The sequence below is a fragment of the Hippocampus zosterae genome, chromosome 16 (assembly GCF_025434085.1).
Source record: "Hippocampus zosterae strain Florida chromosome 16, ASM2543408v3, whole genome shotgun sequence".
NCBI classification, from domain to species: Eukaryota; Metazoa; Chordata; class Actinopteri; order Syngnathiformes; family Syngnathidae; genus Hippocampus; species Hippocampus zosterae.
In genome coordinates this window covers 13,667,180-13,683,213 of record NC_067466.1, presented here as the reverse complement: position 1 = coordinate 13,683,213, position 16,034 = coordinate 13,667,180, and the positions used below count along the sequence as shown (strand labels likewise).

The window sequence follows — 16,034 nt, the reverse complement described above, 5'->3', positions numbered from 1 at the left end:
AGAACATCTCGATCCACATTATGATGCGCACGGTGACATATTGCTCCGGATGACGTTTATTGTGAAGCCAAAAAAGCCGAGCGCACCGCACGGAGAAGCACAAATGTGTTCTTTGTCGAGATGAAAACGAGGCGAGTCCGATCGCGTTGATGCAACTGGGGACGGTCGGACTCTCATTTCATCCTCCGTAGCTGACCTTGGCAAATTGCAATTCATCTCGTGAGGAGCCAGTCACTTTGTCTGACCTTCCAGGATGCATCTATTCCCATGATGAAGGCGTCCATCTGAAGGGTTTTCTTCCCGCCTCCAGCTTTCAAGAGCAACTTTGATTAGCCTCCTATGATATGCTTTTTCTCGCAACGTCGCCAAATGTGAGCAAACCCGAATGTGGCAGTTCTCCATCGGCGGCGCCCCAACAGAGACCGTAATTCCCCGCTGACTCAAACGTATCATATATTTTCTCTCTGTGCGGAGATGAAAATGGGCCAGCCCTGCTGGAGATGCTTTTTACTAATGCGCCCTGTTGAAGGGGGTGGAATTGAAAAAAAAAAATCACAGTTTAACATACAACAAAATCTATTTCTTACTTAAAATAAATCCGGTTTTTTATGCAAACCGGCAGCCTCATGAGGAGGGAAGATTTCAATCTAGTTTGCCAAGCGCGTATGATTGAGGTTGGTCAAAAAAAGCAAAAAAAATGACAAGGCCAATCAGCATCCTTTCGAGAGTTTATTACCTCCAAGTGCAAAATGGATTGCTTTTCCCCGCTGATTGTTTGTTTCTGTCGTACTGTATTGTGAAGGGGTGGCATTTGAGATGTTCAAATTGCAATGAGGGCGCTGTAAATTGTTTTGAAAGACAATACATATTTTGGAAGATAACTGTTGGAAATGTGCAACTCCCTGTACTGAGAACAGAATCAGTTCTGGCGGGATAGCTTTCAATTCTTTTTCGCCATTTCAGTTCTCCAGGGATGAACTTGGGCATCCGGCTTCCATATTTACAGTCATCCGGCGCAATTAGACGATAGTTTTGGCTTTGCCCAAGCCTGTTAGCTCTTGACCTAGCATGTAAATAACTTTAAGTGGATATATTTTCGTGTCTGCAAAATGTTTGGATTGAGAGACAAATTAGCATCCATTTTTCAGCGCCGCATGTTGTCAAACCTTGAGCAGACACGCCTACAGCATTTGAGAGCAGAGGCAGTAGCTTGATTTTTTTTTTATTTTATTTTAATTTTTATTTTTTGGCCCACAATTTTGAAGCCTCGTTTGAACTTTTTTTTAAATCATTCAAATTTGGGAGGCCTTTCTGTATGGTGTGTCGAATTAACCAGCCATTTACTTTCACTTCACAGGGACTTTCAATTTTGGTCCATATCATAATATGACTTCCAAAGCGGATGTTGCTAATTGCATGAACTGAGACGACCACAACGTGGTCAAACAAACACAATGCGGAGTTGGCGGTGGTCTATTCTCCTAAGTGCTTTTCTGGTTTCATACATGAAATGAAATGGCAAGCTCGTCAACAAATTTCCACCTGGGAAAACGCCTGCACGCTAGCATGGCCGCATTTTTATCCAAAGCCTGAAAAAAAATTATTCATGAAAACGCGTGCAATGAGCAGCACTGAAGGTTTTAATGGAAAGGATGTTTTCATTCCTCAGAGACGAAAGCCTCCGTCTCCCTGCCTCTCTGCCCAATTGACACAACAGAGGAAAAAAAAAAAACAGTGGAGCCGGCATTTCTCCGCTTGCGCCTTTCTGACACAATTGAGCAACGTGGCACGGTGCCGTGCCTGTGAATTGACGCATCTGTTGCAGCTCCACACATTCAAATAATTAGATGTGCGGCGACGGTGTTAAATTCCGCACTGTGGTTGTGGCTTCTCACTATGCCCTGACACAAGAGGGGCGTTACATGTGTGTTACTACGTCAGAAGCCGGCAATTTTGCTAATTGATTTCCACTCACTATTACACAGGATGCAAAAAAAAGCTACAAAGCTGACTTTGATGGGTAGTCCAAAAGGCGAACATAACATTTGTTTTCTTATCATGAAATATATTTACTACACCGGCTTCTTGGAATGCAGCAGAGGATGCTGCGAAAATGTTGCAAGGCGCTGTACAGTATCCTTTTTCTCAAGGAGAGCGGATGTTTGTTTATGTGCTCTGCAATTAGCCGGCATCCAATTCAGTGTGGACCAGGCCTTTTTCTCAAAGTCAGCTGGGATAGTTTCCAGCACACCAGTGACTCCACTAGAAGAGGTTCGAAAATTGAAGGGGTAATTTCGTAGTTAATTTTGTGGCTTTCCGTCAGCCTGTGCGTGACCATTTATTTGTTTGCACGCAACTAGCCGCAGTCTTAGACAAATGATTCACAACGGAAAAGCCAATTGCTTTTAATGAGCAAAATCACCCAGATACCAAAGAAGATGTAGAATGATTAATGTTAGACACGGTTATGTCAAAGCACGTCCAAGTGAAATTGGCAGAATTTCTAATGCAATGTGGCGAATTAGATCAGATGTGTTCTGATTCTGAAGCTTACGCCGCTCTTCGTATCAGGTTGTTGTGCTTGAATATATGATCCTATTACACTCAGTTCCCTTCAATCCGGAGGAAATTCGGCATCTGCGTGAATGCTTATTTTAGATGCCTTCCGTCTTAAATCGGTATTCACAGATTTTGTAGGCGGCAAGGTTTTAGCCTCAATATCTTAAAGAGGCATTTCTTACGTTTCCTTGATCAACTATGGGATTACCTTGAGGATATGAATTATTTTGTGTACTCCGTGTTGGGTCCCGCCCCCGCCCCCACCCTCTCTGAGTGTTCTGAACTCCTATTTTCAAAGTGCCATAAGTCCCGAACAAGTTGAAACTTTATCTCGGTTGGGTTTTAGATCCTGCTGATGGAATCTCTCAAATCAAGACAAAACGTGCTTGTTGTTTGTCTGCCAAGAGATTTTTCCTGTCAAGGTCATTTATGTAGGAAAAAAGCATTTCTTTGCAGTGAACATTGCCATTGGCTATGAAAACTTGTTGTTGATATTTGTGGTTATGAGTGCATTCAGCCTAAACTAAGAAATGCCGAAATTTTCAATGTGTATGTAATATTTAATTACATGAGTACAAACATTTTAAGACATCAGTAGAAGATTTGTAGGCTTCTTATATTTGCTTGCTTTCAGAAATCTTGCCTGGGGACATTTTTGGGTTGTTTTACCGTAGAATTTAGCTTAAAATGGCTAAAATACATCTTTTATCTTGCCGTTTCTTGAGCTCAGTTTTTGCAGTGCACATATGCTGGCCTGGGTTTTGCACTCCGTTTCGCTTAGATTCCTTTCAGACATGATTAACCACCGATCAATTTCACGCAATCAATCGATTAATACATTACGCCCATCCGGACTCTGCATGCAAATGATGGATTTCGAGGTGATTTTACGATGGCACGTAATAATGATGACGAATCCTTTTCTCTTCTCCTTTTGTCCTTTGTCTTAGGATGCTGTGCGGCTGAGAGGGCAAATTGCGCCACCTAGGCTCTGTGCATAGTTGACGCACGGAGAATCGACTGGAGCCGCGCTGGATGGAGGCCAAGACGCTGGATGGCGAAGACGAGGAAGCGCACGGTCTTGTGGCTCACTTGTGATGCTTGTCGTCTTTCTGTCACGCGCCGAACGATGGCCAAAAGAATCCGGCTAGACAGTCAAGGCTAAAGAAAAACACTGCATGTAAAAATTGCTTTCTCGATCGTGGGCCTTCGAAAGACACAAAGCTCTCCTTCCTTTCTCCCGTCGCGTTGGCTGCATATGCATTAGCTTGTAGACGCTAACCGTCATGGCCACGTGTCGCAACAAAGCCCCCTGGTTATTGTTTTTAGTTCATTTGGTGCTAACAGGAAGAGCGCTGGAATATGAAGGCATTCCGGGTCAGTGGACGCGCTATGGACAGTGGGACGCCAAGGCGACGGCGGAACTCAGCTTCATCCTGAAGACGAATATCAGCAAAGCTCTGGTGCTCTACCTAGACGATGGCGGCGACTGCGACTTCCTGGAGCTCCTCATAGCTGACGGCAGACTGCAGCTGCGCTTCGCCATCCACTGCGCCGAGCCGGCCTCGCTCCACACGGAGACGCGCGTCGACGACCTGCGCTGGCACCGGGTTCTCCTCTCGCGGCACTACCGAGAGACCAAGCTGCTGGTGGACAATGAGGAGAAGGCGGCCGAGGTCAAGTCCAAGAGGAAAGAGATGGTGGTGGCCAGTGACTTGTACGTGGGCGGGATCTCGCCCGACGTGCGCCTCTCCGCCCTGACGTCCAGCACCGTCAAATACGAGCCGCCGTTCGAAGGCCTGATCGCGAATTTGAAAGTGGGGGAAGCTCTGCCCGTGCTCTTGGACGGCCAATCCGTCCACAGCGACATGGACTACATCTGCGATGCGCACTCGCCCTGCAATAACGGAGGCATGTGCTCCGTCAGCCAGGGGGAGGTCCTGTGTGACTGCATCAACACCAGCTACGTGGGGAGCTACTGCCACGAAGGTGAGGCAAATGGCGCTTTTTGTTTTCACAACGCCATCGCTCGCCTCGTGAATAATCAACAAAGCAAAGCGAGACGATTAAAGTCAAATATACGGGAGCGGTTGGGGTGCCGTCACTTATCTTCGCGGGGTAACTTCTAATGTGACAGCAGCTTGATGTCATTTGTTTACCCTGGAACGACTGCAAAACGCCGGTGAGGAAATTAACAGAACGATTTGAAAGCCCACCTTCACTTTCAAGTATACAACGGAAAAATTGCAAAAGAAGTCAAGCTTATCTTGAATAACGTGGCCTCCTTGTTTTTAATATATTCTGCCACAAATCAAATGAGAAAAAACAAAAGAAGAGGATCGGACAGGCGTTGTTTTTTTTTTTTTAATAATTCCCCCATTGGAATATTTTATCATTTCATGATAGGAATCATTTTAATATGTCATGGACTGTACATGACAATGGAGGAACAAAACTCCTCTCCCTTTTCCCTCCTTATTTAAAGTGATTTATTTTTGCCTTTGTAACAGTGTGTTTGACTGATTTTTATATCACGCTACCTTTATTTATAAGCACACACTGGTTTTTAAAAAAAAAAAAAACATAATTTTGTTTGAGGCCTGGGATGGATTAATTGCATGTCCATTCATTTCAATGGGAATCTTTACCTTAACTTCTGAACGGTACCAATTAAATTCCTAACTTGAGATTCCGCCGTATTTTATTTGTCCCACCGTCACATGTTTACCACAGTCCAATATTGTGTCTGCAATATTAACCCAACAAAAAGCATACGCAGCTGTGTTAGTTTGAACTGGAAGCCGTTCTGTATTTGCCCACGTACCGCCGGCAAAATAAATATGTCTGTTTTTCTTCCTTTTACAGCAGGTGTCCAGAAAGAAGTAGAAGGTAAGCTTCTACATTTTACCCTGAGCCTCATGCTAACCATATGTAGTCTTTTTCAAAGGCTTTCATTGCAGCCGCGGCGTGTTTGCTGTTATCGGGTTATTATTGTCAATTTGGACTGCAGTTCTGACATCCGACACAATAGGCTGCAAGGACATTTATTGTACATGGGAAGTTATTTATGCACATATTTATAAAATCAGAACTGTCGAGGTGAATTGTTAGGTATGTCAAGTCCCTGGGCGTCGCGGCAACATGCAGAGCGTTTGCATGCGCCGCCAAAGGACAAAAAAAACATTTTTTTTTGCGCTCTTGCACGCGTCGCCTTTTCTACTTCTCAGCGACTATTTCTTTGCTCGGTTTAAGTGACATTTAAGCCTCCCGTTGACTGACTTTTGGGAGCATTCATCAATTCCTTTTGTTATTTCGCACAGTGAGACATCCCGGAGAGGTTGCGCTTTCTCCAAAAAAAAAAAGAAGCCGCGGTGTCATTACTGGCTCATTATCCCGCAACTTTTGAAACAGAACAACCAAGCAGGAGGCTTTTTCCAAAACATGATGAGCGCACATCAAGTGCACGCAGGAAGATCGGTTGGCTGGCTTGCGAGACGGATACGTCACGTCAGCAAAGTGGCGGCCGACGGACTCTGGGGAGGTGCGCTGAACCGCGACACGTGATCAATCACGGTTATGCCGCAAACTCCGCATCACCTGCTCTCCAAAATCCACGAAAACACGATAAACCATCCTGCGGCATCGTGTGTTAACATGGATCCAATTGGTATCGAATCAGACTTCGGACAATACACCGCGCGGTTCTGTCCTCCGCTTTTGAGCGCGAACGTGCATATTGCAGCCTTTTCACCAATAAGCCGTAATCGCCAGGTACTCGCACAAAAGTGGCGTGCGTCTGCTCTTGCAGAAAAAAATGCAGCCATTATTAGATGACATACTGCAAAGAGAGCGCATCAGAACGTTTATTGGATTAAAGCTTGACATGGAGACAATCCAAGCATAAAAACAACACTGACAAGAAAATAGCACTCAGTCAACGCCATTTTTTTTCTTGCCCCCCGACCCCTCCCACCTCCTCACCAAGATGGCCGCCCATATACTTCATGCAATCTTGACTGCGGGTTTGAAGCGCTGTCGGGAATAATCCCCATTTTTCCTGCGGAAACGCTTGGAGGGAACGAAACGGTTTGGCACAGCAGGTGGCTCTTGCCAGTTGTTCGACAGTCTGCGGCACGTGGGATCCCGTTGATCTGTGTGGACAAAGGCCACGCCGGGGCACGCTCTAATGCCAAAAGCATCCTCTGATGTTTTGAGAGCGCGGGGAAAAAAAACAGTTCTGCGAACGGGAGATAAGCGCAACCACCTCACATCACACAGGCGGACTGCAGAGGATTCTCTCAAACGTCACGGGACAACCGTTACACAAACACACTAAGTCCGACCGCAAACGCATTGTCGTCGCTTTGTCTGGGTTTTTATGTTTTTTATGGCTTTGTTTACTTTCAAAATTGGATGCACAAGCGCATCGTAATTGCACTCTAGTAACGAGAGTGAACGACAAAGCGCGCATTGGCATCCTTAGAAAAAGGACACAGCTGGACTAAGCGAGCTCAGATCTTCCAGTCGCGATGACCTTGGTCTAATCCTTCATTATAGCGCAGTACTTTTTCACGGAAACAAATTTGGCTAATCCGAATGCGGTGGCTCTGTCTTCCAAGTTGGTCCCTCATTATGTCTCAACAATGACTCAATGTTTTGTTTTTTTTTTCCCCCATGCAATTGTATAGATTTGAACAACATTTTCAGCAAGAATTAAAGATTGTTCCAAACCAAATGAGATTGAGATTTTCACAATGGTCTCGTTTAGGTTTAACACATCCTTGCCCCAAATAGAACTACTTCCCGCTCGTTGCAGCATAGGTTGTGAAAAGGAAATTTCAAAAATCTATCTTCTATATATATAGTGCGCGTCGTCCCGCACGCGGTCTGTCCTTCCGTCTGTCCCTTTTCAAAACGTACCTACTTCACCGCGCCGCCACTGCGCACCGCCACTGCGCACCGCCACTGCGCACCGCCACTGCGCCGCTCAGGCAGTGGCTCACTACGATCGCGCGGGCATCTTAGCGAAAAAAAGTTGTCTCCCCACAAGTATTGCAATAAAATTGTTAGTTATTTAGTAGAGCTAAACATCTCTTTATTTTCGCGATAAGCAATGAAGATGAACAAAAAGTTGAACCAAGCAACAACACTTTTGTGGGCCGAAGGCCGGAGGGCGGCGAACCAGCTAGTAATAATATATGGCTGGAAACTGCCTTTGTAATGAATTTGAAAGTACGGAAAGAGACTTTCAGAAAAATTAATTGACCACCTCGTTGCAATGTTCTGACCCCTCGCGCCATCTCAATTGGATCCAACACACGTCTGGATCGACAATTATGCATTCAGACTCTAATGCTAAATCTTGACTGACACAATGTTGTCGTTTCTATTTATATTTGGATTCATAACATTAAACACCTCTCTCCATAATTCGAAGACGAGACTCTACCGCTGCCGAGCCCGTCCGTATTCCTAAATACTGCACCTCTCTCTGACAACGTCGATGAAAATTGAAAGATGATCATCCTCAAGGGCAGACTGTTTAGACACGCCGTTGTGTTGGCTATTTTTATGTTAGACTTCAGCAGACTTTGTCTGTTTGCTTCAAGCCAAATCAAACAACTTGAAATGCCAACATATAAATCACGGTTGCTTCCATTGCTTGCTGTTTTAGTTTCCTTTCCACATAAAAAAAAAGAAGAAAAAATAGTACAGGAAGAGAGGGAAAAGGCGGTTTATGTTCATATATGCTCCTGGGACTCTATCTCTGCTTTGCCACGCTGAGATTTGGCTGTAAGGCTCAGCCAAGTAGGATTGGAATATTCAATGTGCCTCCATGTGATATTTTACTGGGGCAGGAGTGCCCCCCCCCCCCCACAATACTACTATAGTAGTCCAAGATTAGCCTTCAAGATTCACATTCTGTCAGTGATGCTTTGACCATCAGGGTTCAACTGGTTTGGTGTGCATTCTTCTGACATGCCAGTGGTCTTCACAGTAATTGAAGAAGAAATTGTGCCAAAAGTTCAGCACTGTGTTGTATTTGATCTAGACTGACATCTTCCCTTCTGGTAACATATTGTTCCCAAGAGGATACGGGAAGATAAAGGTTAAAAGTAGCATTGTTGCCTCATTAAAAAAAAAAAAATCGAACAGAAAAATGCAATAGGGGGAATCGTGACTGTATTTGTCAGTAGACTATTTTACCCTGTTTATTAAATTTGACTGACATAAGACAGCAGCACAGTGGGGTAGAGGATTGTACAGCTGCCTCACAGTTCTCGGTTTGAATTTTGATTTGGGGCCTTCCTGCCCCAATTTTTTTTTCGTGTGGCCACTGCAGTGAAGCCTTTCACTTCCATAGGGGTGTACCCCCCATCCAGAGTGTACCCTGCCTCTTTCCAAAAAGTCCACTGGGATAAGCTGCAGCTCACCTTCAGTCTCATGTGGAGAAATATTATCCAATGTGGATTGTTGTCACCACCATTTTCCTCTTGACCTTTTTGTCTTTGTTAATGATATCCACATTTACCGACGCATAAAATAAACGGAATGGAAAAAAAAAAACAACCCTTAATGGGAGAGGGGGCGAAAGATCAGTTGACATTTGTATTATTTTGCCAGTTCTTCACAGCAGCAGCTACTCCAAGTCATATTGTTGTCATAAGATGCATTGGCAAATATATAATACACAAATTCGGCTTTTTTATTTAAGTAACCTCAAGTATCTGCCGCCTTTGTGCTCATCGCAACGACTTCCGTTTTTGTACAAAATGCGTCCAGAACGGATTCCAGGAAGGATGATTGTATTGCGGTTGTGATACATTTCTGCTCCTCGTTGAAAAGATGTTTTGCAGCTTTGTGCTGCTGGGTGTGTCTTTGTCTCTGCCTTGCCAACAGTTGTGAGGAGTGAGCGCTTAACTGAACACACACACACACACACACACACACACACCAACCCCTCCATCCGTTAGTTGAAGGGCGACAGACACCTTAAGGTGGTCACGTTTCTTGGCTTCCTATCCAGTTCAATCTCAACACCGCTGGTGACAATGAAATGACCGGAGGCTGGAGGAGAGGACGAAAAGGTGCTCGCGTTGATGCTGAATGTCAAGAACGACGTATTGTTTTGTTGTCGAGAACCCCCTCCCCCCACCCCCTCCCTCTCACTGAGAGAGCATGGAGCCGCGCTTTTTGTTTGCGTGGGTTGCTCAAGCAAAATATCATCAGGTGTGTGTGTGTGTTTGTGTGCGGTGCTTACCTGCTCCCTTGAGTGACGATGTTCTTAACACACCAAGGCATACTCTGACCCTCATCTTTAAAATGCTCTCCAGTGAGTGAAATGGATATTAAGTCATTCACTCCCAAAGACGTCTTTAAACGTCTTTTGAGGCTTGGTCCAGAATTGGCTGGCACTGAATGACTTAAGTGGTACATTTTCATTCAGTGGAGAAATTAAGAGTGACTGTGCGTAGGCGGAATGGTGATAATTACGTAAATAAGGTGTCAGCATTCCAGCACGGCACAGTGTTACCCCACCAGCGGTTTAAACGCCGAAGAATGTCATATGACGCAAGTGACTCATTTGTGTTTTCCATTGGCACTGTGAAAATGGATGGTCTATATTGGTACTCTTCCGCTTTCGAGCGTACGCAATCAACGCATGTTTCTTCAGAGCATCACACTGAAGCAAACCACTTTAGGAACAGTCGTATTTTGGACTGAAACGCGTTAAGTTGCAGATAATGAAAAATTTGACTGGGCTATAAAACGGACCCAAATATATTTAAGTGCTGCACTATCGCCCATTTGGTCCGCTGTTGAAAGAGTAGAAACGGCGACGCATTGCTTTAAGCATCCAACTGCAATAAAACATTTGAGGTGTCATATTAGTACCGGCAAAAATGTGATGCAGTTAAAAAAAAACCCCCAAAGAGCTCATCTATCAATTTGGGTCAAATCTTTTTTGGTATCATAATCAAAGTGTGTTAAAAAAAACAAACGGTATCGAACGGAGAGATTATGTGGGTTGCCAATTGGTACGCGAAATATTGCAAGTCAAATTGGAACTATAATGTGTTTGGTTCTCCAATAAAAGGGTGTCTGTTTGAATTAAAATGACACACATAATATCATATAATATCCAAGCTAGCATTTCTACTTTTTTTTTACGTGGTACAGATTGAAACTAAAGGTTTCGGTCCTTTTTGGGTATACCGCACTGCCGAATTTTCATACCTCTTAGAACACAGTGATTAGTTACAAATATATATTTATCAATGGCGGGGATTTATAGTAACAGGCAGAACAATAAAATGTGCTTACATTTGATGGTAGCAGAGACGATAAACCTTTGGATCCACCTGTTGGCATTCAGACAAATGAAAAAGCCACAGCTTCCCGTGAGTGCATCCACATTGTGTCCAATCAAACAAGGACCGGATTTCACACCCAGTTAGCCCGTTTGTCAGTAGATTGAAACAACATCATTATTCTTTGAGTCTTCATACCTTTTGTAGCATTTTTTTTTTCGTCGTGCCAAATGGCTACCTTGGCTCAGTAAAGGTTGGCAAACACCGCGCTTGAAAAAAAGCGACGCGACGCTTCACAACTTTGGACAATGCGAACGCAGGGGGCACGGCGTCCGGTATCGAAGCGGAATTGAAAGCGTAATCGTTGATGCCAGTGGGTCGTGCTAGCGACAAAGGCAGCTTGCGGGCGCGTCGAAGAGTGCCGATGCAATGAGCAGAGCTGTTTGTGTTGGCTGGCTCAGTGGGGCTCATGTGCTCAGCAGAAGTGTTGTGTTTTGTCATCCCCCGTCTCCTTGTTGGCACCAAAGGCGGGTGAAGTATGCCACAAATACTCCCTGCCAGGCTGCATATTGATTAGCGTGTGTGTGTGTGTGTGTGTGTGTAGATGTAGGAGTGAATAACTTGCTGCTCTTTTCTGCCCCCCCACCCCAAGCTGATGTGTTACAAGATGATTGGTGTGTGATGTCATTGTATGCGTACTGCAGCAGGACGGCTATTGACTTGGTGCTTTGTACCAAATCCACGACGCGGCTTGGCAAAATGTGCTTTGTCTGATTCTGAAGTCGTCCACGTGGAGGGAGTGACTGAGGATGAATGAGGTTCTGTTCACCACGCGCCTTGGCGGAGGGTTTAAATGGAAATCCGAAGACAGATAAAAAAAAAAATATTTATATAGATTGTTAATTGGTACATCTCAAACACTGTCTGAACATACGATATGTGTTCCATTTGGGGGGAAAAAGCATCTTTGAGAGCAACTACGACGGTGGTTGCACCTATCAAGATGTTATTTTTCTCCTTCCCTCCCACCCCTTTGAGATGTCTGTCTCTTTTTTACTTTGATTCCCACCCCCCTCACCCCCACCCCCCTCCCCTTCTCTCTCTCACCGTTTGAACTCTGACATCCGTGCCTACCCCCAGGATGTCTGTCACAAACTGCAGTCCAACATTGTGACAATGCTTTTTGTTTTTCCCGATCCTCTTTATGAACTTCCTGTTTTCGTATCCTTTTTTCTGTTCTTTCCCTCAAGGTCTGGCGCACCTGATGTTAAACCGCCAAGGTATGGGGTCTATTGATTTGCTTTTCCCTCCCAGCCACCCAATCGCAACACCCCCCACCGCCACCACCACTTCGCCCCTGTAGACACCATTTCAGTTAACTGTACCGCACTAATGTTTCCTCTCCTCTTTTTTTTCCCCCTCCCATGTGCACATATAATTGCTCATTTTTGCTCCCTTTCATGTTATGCTCACGACTCACTCACTTCTTGTCCATCAAACCTTTGTCCTGAACCACTGACTGCGCAACTGGAACGTCACCTTTGACCGCCGCAGTCTTAAGCCAAGGTAATGCACCGACGCTCGTGGCGTCTCTTCGGTTTCGCTGAAGGTTTTTTTCAAAGTCAAAAAAGAAAAATGTATCTCGGGTCGCACGAACTCACTGACTCTCTTCCTGGGAAGCTAATGAGAAGAATAAATGAATACATTAGGACAATCATTTGCCGTTTTCTCATAATTTGCCATTCAAATACAGTTAGTGAGCTTAAATGATGTTACTTTTGATCATAGCTGGGTTGAGAATGATATTCCCCTTTCACGCGGGGTTATTTGCGGCAGAAATATTTAGAATAAGAACGTGCAAACGTATCAAAATGCCATTATGTATTTCTTGTCATTTGGCCTGTGCGGTCTGTAAAGTGGGATCGCAGATTTCAACACGATGCACATTTTAGACAACTCATTGGGTGTGAATTCAGACTCAATAGCAGCTATGACCTATATATTGATGCCTTTTTTTTTTTTTTAATTGTTTTTTTTTTCTACTGCGTGGGCGTGTACTGAGATCAGTCGTTATCGGCGTCTCCATGGCAATCGTTTTCCATGAAACACAGATGCCTGACTTTGATGACCTACTCCCTCAGTCAAATACACAGCTCCTACCCTCGAGTTTCTGGCTCGCAAATGTAATTTATTGGAGATGGAACCGATCTCTGTGATATTTTCATGAGGAAAACCGTGTTTTTTTTTTTTTGGTTCTGTCTCATTTCCTTTTTAGCATAACCCACTTTTAAAAATAGATACATTGTCGAACTATTAATCCAGTGGGAGTTGTAAGATCGCCCCCCCGCCCCCCAAAAAAACTATCTTAACGTTTTATGTCTTCTGTGAATTATTTCTGTATCTATGAATCACCAATGAAGAGTCTGAAATTATCCAGCCGGATGATCTCTTGTGCATTTTCTAGGGTAAAAATGTGATTGCATAAACATCTTGTCAAAGTCAGTTACAGTAGATGGGAGCCTCTGTAGTCCACGGACTGTTCTTTTTTTTTTTTATTGTTATTATTTGGTTGTTTTATTTTTTCCCCCCCAACTCACTATAAAATCTTCCCTGAAGGCCATTGATGAAGATAAGACTCCAATAAGTGCCGCCGATGATGCACCTGCGTAATGATCAACATTAGCACCAGCGTGATAATGTAGTTTATGTCGCATTTCACGATCAAATATTTACCAAGTCATACGATGAGTGGGCCCTAAAGGTCAACCATACTGCGATTTGTCCTGAAATGAGGCCTGAAAATAATTGCTCAATTTCATGCATCAATAAGAAGACATTGTGTCAGTTAATTACCCCCCAGGCAATGCTAGCGCACTCTTATATTTGAAGCCGAGCGCCGTACATCAAACTGGGGGCGAAATATGTGAGACGGAAAAAGTTTGACCGTGGCGTTAAGTCTGATCTCAAACAATGGTTATTAGCATTGGCAGTTGTCGAGCTGTTCGCCTGAGGCTTGTGCGCACGTGTTTCACTTTGAGCTGGTTTGTTTTTTTATTTGGCATTAAATTAGCACAAATCAAATAAACAATGTAGCTGCTCCCCTGTGGGTTTACACGCAGAAAGGAATTCAGATGGTGCTTATTTTTATTTTATTTAGAAAAAAAATTTATGCTGAAGATGATGTTTGAATTTGCGATTGTCACGACACACGTACGCACACACATGTGGCCACCTACTTGCTTATGCATTTCCCCCCGATGGACTCGGTGGTCAGTAGCTGCCCATATGTCCATTCCACCTGACTTAGGTTGAGAAACTGACAGATTGCCTCCCCTACTAAAGAGTTAAGTCGCCACCTGTGCCCAAGCCCCATCTTATGGGCCGCTTTGAATTTGTAAATTAAAGAGTCTCCTCAGACTAACCAATCCGCAGATTGTCATTTCGAATGACTGCATTGTGCTACGGTCGTCCTTCTCGGCTGTGTTTAATGTGCTTCGTGCTGTGGCGGTTGTTATGAGTCTAATAATTTCACTTCGCTGCTAATGTAAAGCTTTGAGTGTGGGGACGACAACAGTTGTCATTTTAAATACAGTACTCAAAAGATCTCGCTGTGGCTTTATTTCGTCGCCATACACTTCAGCCATGTCAGTCACAAGGGGCACATTTCTTTTCTACAACGATCCACAATGAAACCGAATATGATCTGGTCATGCGGGCATTTTAAAAGCAAATAAAAGCACAGATGAAACTTTGGTAAGAATCACAAAAACATTCTTATTTCAAATAGTAAGACATATTTATTCATTTGTTACATCCTATTTGTTCATTTATTCCATGCGACCGTCGGCAGATTTGAGCGACCGGACTATCACTGATAGGAAAAGGTTTCGCGCCGTTGCGTTAGAGGGAACCCATTCATACCATTTTAGTGTCAGGAGACGGGAAATTGGTCGATGTAGTCGAGAAGGGGATCTGAGGAAAGCGGGACACCGGCGTATAAAGCTTGCCATTCATGCCGGTATATATTCTGCTGAGCTTCGTTTTCGGCAGCGGTCCTCCACAATGGTCTAATAGATGTCGCCAAGGTAAACGGTGATGGATTTGCCCCCGGTGGCAGCAGTTACAAGGTGCTGGATTGCCCCATCAGCATCAAGCGTTTGACTGCAGCCTTGAGCAGCCTTTGCTTAAGAGTTAGTGCCAAAGTCGGAGGGGTGTCAGGGCAAACGCAGCAGCTAGCGGCCTCCGCGGTGCCTCATCCATATTTTCGCTGCAAACAATGAAACGAATCAGAAACAAGATCTTTACACATACATATCTCTTCATGTATCGATCTATCGATCTAGTTTTCCGTCTGTTTAGCTATCCATCTGATCTAGCTAGCTAGCTAACGCAGCAGTGTGCCCTCTTTTAATTCCAGTTTGTCCTCCAACACGGCACAGGCAAGAGTGGCAGTTCATTTGACTTGGAAATTGCTTGCAAATATTCTTCCCCAGTCGACTTAGTAAAAAGAAAAAATATATCCACACCCAACAGCATCTTTCAAATAGTTAACTAGTGAGTCACGACGTTGTGCCCCCGAGGCAAGTCGGATCAAATCAATTGAGGACAAAGCGGTTCAGATAATGGATGGATGGACGGATAGCGTCAATTCACAATAGAAGTTAGCTCAGGACACTTGGCAGATTGAGCCTGGTTAAGAACCTCACTCCTCATAGATTATCTACAAATATTTGTATTAAACAAACCGAGCAAACATTTCACTACAAAGGCAAGAAACGGGATCGGGGGGGTTTAGCAGCATGGGGAGGGACAAGCCAACAATGGACACAACAACAGCCGACAGCAATAGTTTGAATACGACAGCAACGATGATGATACTGGTCCCTCGCAAAATACCGCCGTCTTGGGACTCACGACTGCCGAAAACTGGCATAGAGTTGACAGGAATGCAAAGTCAGAGAGACGAAGGAAATGATTCCAAAAACATTTTTAAATGGATTTTAAGATGTCTATTAAGTCATCACAATTTGGTGTTTGACTCTGTGTGAAATGCATGTCGCCTATCAGTAAAACTGAATATCTGTGATCTGGTTGGGCCATTTGTGTGAGTATTGGGCCCGACACCTTCATTTGGGGACTGACAAGAATCTTTCATTTCCTCTG

The 16,034-nt window shown here is 44.3% G+C and overlaps 1 protein-coding gene across 18 annotated transcripts in view; it reads left to right on the top strand.

Moving 5' to 3' along the window:
* LOC127588424 (neurexin-2-like) overlaps window positions 1–16,034 on the top strand; it is a 121,278-nt gene that overhangs the window by 29,440 nt on the left and 75,804 nt on the right. For 9 of the 18 annotated variants that reach the window (XM_052047132.1, XM_052047142.1, XM_052047136.1 and 6 more), the window contains 4 exons: window positions 3,510–4,548; window positions 5,425–5,448; window positions 12,122–12,151; window positions 12,426–12,437. In XM_052047132.1, coding sequence (XP_051903092.1) covers window positions 3,846–4,548; window positions 5,425–5,448; window positions 12,122–12,151; window positions 12,426–12,437 — 769 coding nt within the window. In that variant the 5' untranslated portion in view covers window positions 3,510–3,845. The remainder of the gene's footprint in view (window positions 1–3,509; window positions 4,549–5,424; window positions 5,449–12,121; window positions 12,152–12,425; window positions 12,438–16,034) is intronic. The other 9 variants (XM_052047148.1, XM_052047146.1, XM_052047137.1 and 6 more) reach the window with 4 other exon arrangements.